Source organism: Mandrillus leucophaeus, unplaced genomic scaffold (genome assembly GCF_000951045.1).
Source record: "Mandrillus leucophaeus isolate KB7577 unplaced genomic scaffold, Mleu.le_1.0 Scaffold88, whole genome shotgun sequence".
NCBI classification, from domain to species: domain Eukaryota; kingdom Metazoa; phylum Chordata; class Mammalia; order Primates; family Cercopithecidae; genus Mandrillus; species Mandrillus leucophaeus.
In genome coordinates, this window is record NW_012109585.1 from 4,087,487 (window position 1) to 4,098,327 (window position 10,841).

General features: G+C 38.9%; 1 protein-coding gene across 1 annotated transcript in view; it reads left to right on the forward strand.

Annotated features, from left to right (window-relative positions):
• The first annotated feature begins 1,202 nt into the window (after positions 1-1,202).
• The window catches only part of PPP2CA (protein phosphatase 2, catalytic subunit, alpha isozyme), a 27,389-nt gene continuing 17,750 nt past the window's right edge, over positions 1,203-10,841 (forward strand). Inside the window, exon 1 of the mRNA XM_011969229.1 lies at positions 1,203-1,337. Within this exon, the coding sequence (XP_011824619.1) occupies positions 1,275-1,337 (63 nt within the window). The 5' untranslated portion in view covers positions 1,203-1,274. The remainder of the gene's footprint in view (positions 1,338-10,841) is intronic.

A 10,841-nucleotide genomic window follows, 5' to 3' on the forward strand; every position in this document is an offset into this window, starting at 1 on the left:
GCCCCCTGCCTCCCGCGCAGGGATTGGTTGTCGCCGCCACCGCCGCCTAAAATGGCGCCGTTCACCCGACTCCTGGGTTTTTGAGTCTCCCGGCCTTGGCGCCAGACGAGGTGGCAGGGGGAGCGGAGACCCTGTGGGTCAGCGTCGTGGACGGTTTTGAGGGTGAGCTGGCTTGGATTCTGCGGCTTGGGAATGGAGCCTGGGCCTCTACGGTGGGCTGAGTAAGAGTCTTTCCGCTTGTACCCAGGCCTAGTTAGATCCAAAGCTGCCCAGAGGATCCCCACAGGCAGTCTTGTTAGACCATATCCCAGAACATATCTAAAGGTCACACAACTTTAGTACCCCTTGGTGGCTTGTATTAAACTCACTAAGCGATCTTCTCCAGAAACCAAGGTAAGGGGTGTCTTTAAGAATTTAAAAATTATTCTCTTAACCTAATTTCTACGAAGGTCATGGTGGTAGGTATAAGATAGGAGTTTAACTTATTTTTCATAGTTAGAAGAAATCGGGAATTTGGTGAGTCATACTACATAAGGAGCTTTTGGATTGGAAATCAAGTGTCACTTGAATCTATCATTTATATGCTGACTCAAAGCCTTCTCTAAGCTTAACACACTTGGCATTTTGCCATTTATTTTTAAAATGAACAACATAAAATGGAAGAGCGGTAAATTTTGTATCTTTGTTGCAAAAGTTACTTCATAGTATTTTGTGACTGCTGGTAGTAGTAGTAATAACTGTCGACTGAGATTGTATTCCAGACATTGTGCTTAGTGTTTAAATAATGTCTCACACTGAAAATAGAATGTTGTAGTCCACTTAACCCTGAACTTTATATTAGCTAATTCCGTTTTGTTTTCCCCTAGGGATTGGGGAAACAGGTAGCTAATTTAGCTATTAGCTGTGTGTTGTATTTTTAAATTCTTGTAACTCAGTTTTCTCAAGTACACAAAATGCTGATCTCTGCTGTGAACATTTTAGTTTCCCTTTTCAAAATTAACTTTGCAGCATGTCGCTTTAGTACGGAATGGTGGAGTATCATATTAGCATGTTGTATTCGTGAAAAGAATCAATGGAAAACTATTACCCTGATCTGTTTGTGGTTTGATGTGAAAATTAGGTTCATGAGTTTGATGTATATGTTTTCAAGACAGGCTTTTTTAGAAGCCATGTTGTGAACAATTGGAATTTAAGTAAGTCAAATTTAGATTTATTTCTCCCAAGCCTGAACAGAACTACTACTAGTGGATGAGGTGGTACATCATTTGTTGGAGATGGCTTTTAATGGTAGCGATGTATTAAATCTCCTGTTTCTTTACCCTCTCACATCAAATGAGGTTGGTGTTTATTTTGAAGGTTTAAAATTGGCCTTTCAAAATGAATGTATATTGCCAGGTCTTAATTTCTAGGTACTATACATATACCGATTTTTGGAACTCAGTGCATTATATGACTTTTAAGTCAATAGTTGGCCAGTTGACTAGTCTTTTGAAGAAAACATGGAAAGGAGGGAGGTAATGACGTGAACATGGAAAGGGGGGAGGTAATGACGTAACTGAAAGACTGGACTGCGAGTTAGATTTGGACATGAATCCTTCCGCTCCTACTTGAGTAATTGGGACAGACTTTGGGACAACCACTTAACTTGGTCCTTGTTTTCCTGTCTATAAATTAAAATGTGTTCTGAGATTATACAGTCAATTCCGTTTTAAATTAGTGTGTTTAATATTGAACACCTATTGAATATCCAAGATTGCATACTCTTTTGAGGGAAATGAAAAGCAGTGAAGAATAAGTATGCTTATTGTCAAGGAGTTATAAATCTAGTTGGAAAGAAAAGCATGGTATGAAAAGGTGTGGGAGATGGAGCATGGAAGTAGAGGGTTTGTGCTGGAAACTGTTGTAGAAGATAAGATATATCATACTGGATGCTAAAGTGGGGTGAGTGAAGCTAGTGCATCTAATATTGCTTTCCACATCTTTGTAAAACTAAGATGTAGTGAGGTAAATCTCCATTGCTTGCTCTGCTTACGCAAATTTTAGTTCTGAGTGCCAAAAAAGATGGAAATAATATTTGAGAGTAGGTGTTTTATATAAAAGTTTCCATGGAATGGATCCGTTTTGGTGGATGTCATTACACAACCTTCATACTGTTTATAACTGGTATTTCAACTTTGAGGATGATATTAAACTTCCAAACTAAATTAATTTGAAGACAGTTTTTTTGAGTATGTGAAATCCATGAACTGATATTTTTTGTACAAGTCTTTCTAATAAAACAAAAGCTGTCTTTCACTGTTAATGTTTGTGTGCCCATGGCATCTGTGGGTGAAAGCTACATATGTGCTCTTTGGTGTGATTGCCTTCTAAAGAGTAATTTTGAAAATTTGAGGGCTAATTTTTTTCATTAGTATATAATAATAGTATTTTTTTTTTTGAGAAAAAAGATACTTGTTTGATAATAGTTGATAATTTTTTCAATCATAAGAAGGAATGATAATGTAAAAGCCTTCCTTCTACCCACCTAAAGATGCCTGATTTGAAGGGGAAATATTTAAATAGTAAAGCTGTATACCATAAGAGGTCATTGTTATTAAAAAATCCTGAGGCCATTATTTTGTTATCCCATCGACAATTAACAGTGTTATGTGTTCAAAACTGAGAAAATCTAAGTATGCATTTATAGACAAGGGTGAACATGGTTTTTAAATTACTGACTAGCTAAAAAGAATTTTAAGATGTGATTAAGGTTTATATAAAAGCCAAGGTTGTAGTGTATCGTATATTTTGTCATATTGAGGATCATAATTTGTTGATAGTTTAATAATTTGGTGTGCAGTTTTGTCTCAGGCTCAGTTCTATAGTCAGCATTATATCAGTATGACTGGCCTGGTATGTTTCAATCTACAGATTGAAAGGACTGAGTAGTATCAACTTGTTTTTGCATTGACTACAGTAAACTTTTATCATGTGACTTCAGCTTTGGTTTAGTGTGGGTATGATTCTTGGCTTTGTGCTTAACAAACATGTGGAGAACGTTGTTTGATAGCCAGACTTTTTTTTTTTTTTCTTCAAAGAAGTTCTTTACCTAGGTATGCTGTTTTCCATTGCTCTGCAAGCCCTATAAATAAAGTGCAGTCATTAGTCATTAAAATGTTAGTTTTAACATTTGTTACATGAGTATGGAAATAACAAACTGCTTGCTTCTAATTAGATGAGCTGAAAAATATTTGACCAAGATGACATTCTTATATGAAGTGGGTAATATATTGGTGTATGTGTGTACATTTCATTTTAAAGGCTGTTTGGCTCATTTACCTAGAAGTGATTTGAATGTTGAGGACAAACAGGTGAGGGAATCTTGTTACAGAACATTATTTTTATCATACTTTTATAAGATAGTTATTGTTCTCAGTTTGAGATACAAACCAAAAACTCAGAAAGGTAAAGTGACTCGACTAAAGGGGCTAAAAGTGAGATTGCCAAGGCTTGTGGATTCTAAGCCTGATGTTCTCGTATTGCTTCACAGATCCCCTTCTCTTTTCAGAGGTACTGTTAATAGTGAAAGATGTAGGTGAATTGGGGCCAAGCTAAATTGGGAAGTCAACACTTTCGTAAAATGAAACTTTTTTTTTTTTTTCGAGACAAGATCTTACTCTGTCGCCCAGTCTGGAGTACAGTGGTGCAATCTTGGCTCACTGCAACCTCCACCTCCCAGGTTCAAGCAGTTCTCTTGCCTCAGCCTCCCTAGTAGCTGGAATTACAGGCACCCGCCACTGTGCCCAGCTGTTTTGTATTTTTGGTAGAGATGGGATTTCACCACGTTGGCCAGGATAGTCTCGAACTCCTGACCTTCAGTGATCCACCTGCCTCAGCCTCCCAAAGGGCTGGGATTACAGGATTGAGCCAGCACTCTCGGCCAAAACATTATTCAAAACATTATTTTTATTTTCATTGCTTGAAAGTTTCCTGTTCATGTTACGTACTGTTGTCCCACTTTGTCCTGGAAAGAGTAATTATTATTCAGTTTTGGATGTAGCTGACAACATTTGCCCCTCAAATAAGATTGGTGAGATGAAAACCCTAGATAATTTCTCTTGTATTCACAGTATAAATCATGATCCAGAGACTGAGCTCTAAACTATTCTAATAAAGTATAACTGACTTTTTATATTGTTCATTGCAGCTGAAAAATGCCTCTTTTCAGCAGGGCAAGGTGGCTCACACGCCTGTAATCCCAGCACTTTGGGAGGCCGAGGCAGGTGGATCACGAGGTCAGACAGAGACCAATCCTGGCTAACACGGTGAAACCCCATCTCTACTTAAAAATACAAAAAATTAGCCGGGCGTGGTGGCACACAACTGTAGTCCCAGCTACTCGGGAGGCTGAGGCAGGAGAATTGCTTGAACCCGGAGTCAGAGGTTGCAGTGAGCCAAGATTGCGCCACTGCACTCCAGCCTGGGTGACAGAGGGAGACCCCCCCACACACACACACATGCAAAAGCCTCTTTTCATCCTCTTAGCTTCCACAGTCAAATGTCATGCATGTGTGTATTTGTTTCATGGTCTCCTAGGCAGGAAGCTGTAATGCATCTAGTTTGGAGTTGACTTCATTATGAAACAGAAAAGGTGAACATTCCCACTATTCAGAAACAGGTTCCCCAACCCTCCCTACGTTCTCCATTGGGGCCAGAATTGTATGTTTTCACAAAATTGGCAGTAAGGCTAAGTTGAAGCTTGTGTACTGTAGAAAGAATGAAGGACCCTTCAGGAGTATGTGGGATAACATTTGTATTACTAGTCTGGTGTGGCCCTGTTTTATGGCAGCAGATATGTTCCCTATCTCATGGTGAGTCAGGTTTGTCAGAGTTACCTGTGAGATATCCTTTGCTTAGTTTGGAAGGGGTGAGTTAGGAAAACTAAGAGACTGGGTTTGGTGGGGTCTTATCAGGCTACTGAGGAGAGAGGCAAAGTTACATGCAACAGGGAGACACTATTTACTCTTTCTACTTTGACCCATTTATCTTATATCATTATCGTCCTTGCCTGAAAAAGCTGTCAACCTCCACTCATACACAAACAGATCTGAATTGGATGAGAACTATGAAGGAGGAAGATTTTTGTTTTTGTATGTGTGTGGGTTTTTTTGTTTTTTTGTTTTTTTTGAGATAGTCTCACGGTCACCCAGGCTGGAGTGCAGTGGTGTGATCTCGGCTCACTGCAACCTCTGTCTCCCAAGTTCAAGCAGTTCTCCTGCCTCAGCCTCCCAAATAGTTGGGATTATAGGTGTGTGCCACCACGCCCAGCTAATTTTTGTATTTTTAGTAGAGAGTCTGGTTTTACCATGTTGGCCTTGCTGGTCTTGAATTCCTTACCTCAAGTGATCCACCCGCCTCAGCCTCCCAAAGTGCTGGGATTACAGGCATGAGTCTCTGCACCCAGCTAACTGCTTAATTTCTTCACAGTGCAGTATTATTGCCTGTTTATTTATTGGTCTGTTGTGGATTGTGGTTTAGAATGGATGAACAAGGCAGTGGCGCAGATATGTGTATATCTGAATCTGGGCATTTTTTAAACTAAACGTGACCAGTTGGCCAGTCCCTCTTGCACCCTGTGTTGCCACTTCTGCCTTAGTTTAGTCACGTAGTTACTACTACAGATGGAGATTTTTACCCTGCTGGTGTTGGGGCTGGAAGAAGGTTGCAAACCTTTGTGCTAGATTGGGACCAGGAGTAGAATGGGAGACAAGCAGTAGCATGTGTTTACCTGGCCAAAGGCATGCCAAGTGTAGTTCACAGGGGTTATGGAGTGTCAGTGATGCTGTCGTGTGACAGTGTACATTTGTTTTTGGAACCAATATTTAATAAACCTTCATTGATGCATTATTGTCTCTACTGAACTTTGTCTAAAAAGCACTACCTTATTCTTGTGTATAAGGATTTCTTAGTTTGGTTTTGCTCTAATTAATAGCACAGTTTTGGATTAGTCAGAAGATTGACTTTGTAGTTAATTCCAGATAGGGAATGTTTTAGAATGCTTGTGCCGGCGGTGGTCAAGTAACTTATTTTTCTGCCGCTCATCATCTGTAAATGAGCAATAATGCCCACTATCTATTTCTTTTGGCTGGCTTTACTTAATAAAATAGGCTTAAGGAATGATTTAGGATGGGGTAGAATTCTAGTAACGAAATCAACCTTAAAGACCCATCTACGCTGGTGGGGCACAGTGGCTCACGCCTGTAATCCCGCCACTTCAGGAGGCTGTGGCAGGTGGATCACGAGGTCAGGAGATGGAGCCCATCCTGGCTAACACGGTGAAACCCCGTCTCTACTAAAAATACAAAAATTTTAGCCAGTCATGGTGGCGGGCGCCTGTAGTCCCAGCTACTCGGGAGGCTGAGGCAGGAGAATCGCTTGAACCTGGGAGGCGGAGGTTGCAGTGAGCCAAGAAACTACATATATAGCAGCATTTCTCAGTTGTATAAGTAGATTAAAACTTTTTTTTTTCTATGCAGGAATGATTGGGAATGTTTCATTCATTCACATATGTAGGTTAGTTGGTAAAGACTGAGTTTAGACTGTTGTGCATATGAGACATAGGGCTTTAAGGATCTTTCCTTTTGGTCAGAGGCAAAGGTGATTATATTGCAGAAACAGACAGGAAAACTCACAAATTTTATATTTTTCTTTCATTACAATTTTAGAATTATCCCTCATTGCCAACATTTTTCTTTTATTTAGGTCCTAAGCCTTAGAGCCAAACAGAAAATCCTAGTTACTAGAGTATTACCTGGAGGGTTAAACTTTTAAAGTACAACCATACTGATTTTAATCAAAGAAGATTGAAATGTTTCATCAGATATTAGCAGTATCTGTTCAGTGTAATTAATGAGAGACAAGTAGTCATGACATATTGGTCAGTGGTGGACTGCATATGACGGTGGTCCTATAAAATTATAATGGAGCTGAAAAATTCCTATCACCTAGTGACCTTGTAATGTCATAGTGTAACACTTTATGTTGTTTATGTTTAGTTATACAGATACTTCACATTATGTTGACAGTTGCCTACAGCATTCAGTACAGTAAATGCTGTACAAGTTTGTAGTCTAGGAGCAATAGGCTATCCAATAGCCTAGGTTCGTAGTAGTCTATACTATCTAGATTTGTGTAAGAACACTCTGATGTTCACACAACAACTAAATCATTTGATGTATCCCTGTGGTTAAGCAACACATGATTAGTATGAAGAATGTTTTGATAGTTGAAGGAAATTAACTCAAGACTCATTTGATTCCAGGGCTAGTAATGTGTTCTACATCATGTATCACCCCACCCCTCAAACTGCTAGCCCTATATACTAACTTACCACAAACCTTGGATTTTTTTGCACCGTTATCAAAATGACATATCAAATCAACCGTTCGTCTTGATGTAAAAACAGTATGAGACAAAATGAAATTCTCTTGGAATATTGAAAAAAAATTTTTTGCCTGTGAATTTAGTAATTTTACTTCTTAAGAGTTTCCAAATGATTTCAGTTCTTAAACTGAAAAGTAAAATTCAAAAATTAATTGCATTTTTTCCAGTTTTTCTTCTATGTCTTTATATTGGTGGAACTGTCCAGCTATATGGTAAGGATATGAAATGTTAAATTTACTTGAGCTAGAGTTACAATGAACATTAGAATTAATAATCAGACTTTTTTTGTTTGTTTGTTTTTTGTTTTTTGTTTTTTTTTTGAGAAGGAGTTTTGCTCTTGTTGCCTAGGCTGGAGTGCAATGGCACAATCTTGGCTCACCACAACCTCCACCTCCCGGATTCAAGCGATTCTCCTGCCCCAGCTTCCCGGGTAACTGGATTACAGACATGCACCATCATGCCCGGCTAATTTTTGTATTAGTAGTAGAGACGGGGTTTCTCCGTGTTGGTCAGGCTGGTCTCGAACTCCCGACCTCAGGTGATCCGCCCACCTCGGCCTCCCAAAGTGCTGGAATTACAGGCATGAGCCATCTCGCCCGGCCAATAATCAGACTTTTAGTAGTAAAATCACTTTCAAAAATGGAGATTCCTTTGTCAAATAGAACTATTAGTAGTACTAAGATTGTAAAGAGGTTATTTGTGTCTGATTTTGAGTTTGATCCTACAGAGAAGACACGTTAGGCCAGCATTGACATTTTCCATCAAGGGCAGAATTGATGATACAAAAACTTGATTTCTATCTAAGCATGGTGGCTCATACCTGTAATCCCGGTGCTTTGGGAGGCAGAGGCTGGAAGCTCACTGGAGACTAAGAGTTTGAGACCAGCTTGGGCAATGTAGTGAGACTACTGTTTCTACAAAACAAAAAATAGGTTTCTTTAGTTAAGTATAGATCATTGATCTGTGATGAATCTGAACGCTTTTTCCTCAGTATAGATCTTGGGGTTCTTCTGTGTTTGACTACCTTCTTTTGAAGGAAACCACCTTTTTTTCTTTTTTTTTTGAGACAGTCTCACACTGTCGCCCAGGCTGCAATGTACAATCTCAGCCCACTGCAACCTCCGCTTCCTGGGTTCAAGCGATTCTCCGGCTTCAGCCTCCTGAGTAGTTGGCATTATAGGCATGCACCACCATGCCCAGCTAATTTTTGTATTTTTAGTGGGGAGCGGGGGGTTTCTCCGTGTTGGCCAGGCTGGTCTCAAACGCCTGACCTCAAGCGATCCACCCACCTTGGCCTCCCAAAGTGTTGGGATTACAGGCATGAGCCACTGTGCCCAGCCGAAACCACTTTTAATATATTATACCTTTAGAATATTAGTTATATCGTGATTCCTTTCATGTAACTAACAACAAAAGTGAATATTAACCCCAAATATTGGAACTAGTATTTTGAAGCAAGTTATTTCTTGGTATACTTGAGTGCCAGAATTGGTACTGCTATGTGATTAACTGTTTTTGAGACTGAGAAAACATTTTGCTGGACATCTGATGAAATTATCTTAAAAACAGTGCTTGAGTGTTTTCCCTGGAATATAGTGGCAAGAGTACTCTGTTGTCCATCAGAGCCACTTGCTGCTCTCAGATGGCCTTGCTGTTGAATGGCATAATATGATTTTGTTGGAGTACCCAAGTCCTAAGACTTGAAGAATAAGGGTTATTATCTCAGTCTCATCTTTTCTCTGAGATAGCATTTGTTCAAGAAATGTTACCTGTTTTCAGTGGTGAAGGGAGTGAGAGTCTGTTTAGGAGTTACTGTATACATTAAACATTGGTGACCAGCTTTTAAAGAATTAGAGGCTAGGCCTAGTGACTTACACCTATAATCCCACCACCTTGGGAGGCCAAGGCAGGAGGATATCTTGAGCCCGGGAGTTCCAGACCAGCCTAGGCAACGTAGTGTGAGACCTTGTCTCTACAAAAAAATTTATACTTTTTAATTTTAATTTTTATTTTTTGAGATGGAGTTTTGCTCTGTCACCCAGGCTGGAGTGCAGCGGCATGATCTTGGCTCACTGCAACCTCCATCTCCTGGGTTCAAGTGATTCTCCTGCCTCAGGCTCCTGAGTAGCTGGGACCGCAGGCGAGGGCTACCATGCCCAGAATAATTTAAAGTTAATGTCATAATGTTAACGATGCAGGTTTAAGATGCTGATATAAAAAGAAGCTTGAGTAGTTGTCATGTAATCCTAGGATTTAAGTATAGATTTTAAAATGAAAAACTCTTAGAAAATGGGGAGATGTGATAACTTTTCTTAACACTTGTAGGAGAAAAATTACAAAGCGAAAATGGGCATAGAAAATTTCTGGCTATGTATTTAAAAAATAAGAGAAAATGCCAAAAAGTTACTTAAAATAAGTTTGAAATAGTTTATACACATACTTAAGAACATCATCTAGCTCTTAATGATTAGATGTTCAAAAATATACACGGACAACTTGTATAAGAGGAGAAATAACTGATGGTAAATAAACATGGAATAAAAAGTTTGTACTCAGAAATGAAAAATGCCAATTAAATTAGTGAGATCACCTTTTATATCCGAAATAACTGAGAATGAGTATATTCTTTCATTTATTTACTGTATAACAAATTGGCATAATTGAGTTTTATAGTACATATGAAACAAAAAAAAAGTTAATGCTATTTTGCCCCATAATCCCACAATTAAAGCTTTTTGAAAGGAAATAATTCAAATGAGCAATAATACTGTACATGTATAGGTCTATTTAGAAGGGCATTATGTAGTTTTTTAAAAATCACTATAATGTAGAAACTTGAGTTAGTGAGTATGAAACTTTAGGACACAATGAGATGCTGATCAGTTATAAATAAGAGGTTTCTGTGGGTAGAAACTGAAAGGTAATAGAAATGAAAAGAGTTCTGGGTGGTAAGAATAAGATAGTTGTGTATCTTAAAGCTTTCATTGAAATCTTAACATTTTAATGGTTTTTTTTTTTTTTTTTTTTTTTTAAGCATTTTTTTGTTTGTTTTGAGAGAGAGTCTTACTGTGTTGCCTAGGCTGGAGTTCAGTGGCATGATCTCAGCTCACTGCAACCTCTACCTCCTGGGTTCCAGCAATTCTCATGCCACAGCCTCCCAAGTAGCTGAGATTACAGGCCTGTGCCATCTTACCTGGCTGATTTTTGTATTTTTAGTAGAGATGGGGTTTTACCGTGTTGGCCAGGCTGGTCCCAAACTCTTGACCTCAAGTCATCCACCTGCGTTGGCTCCCAAAGACATAAGCCACTGTGTCTGGGCTTTTCATTCAGCTTTTTTTTTAATGCAAAGAATTGTAACATGGTTGTAATCATTTTATGCTTTTATTTACTTATTTTAAGATAACATCATCATAGCTCAT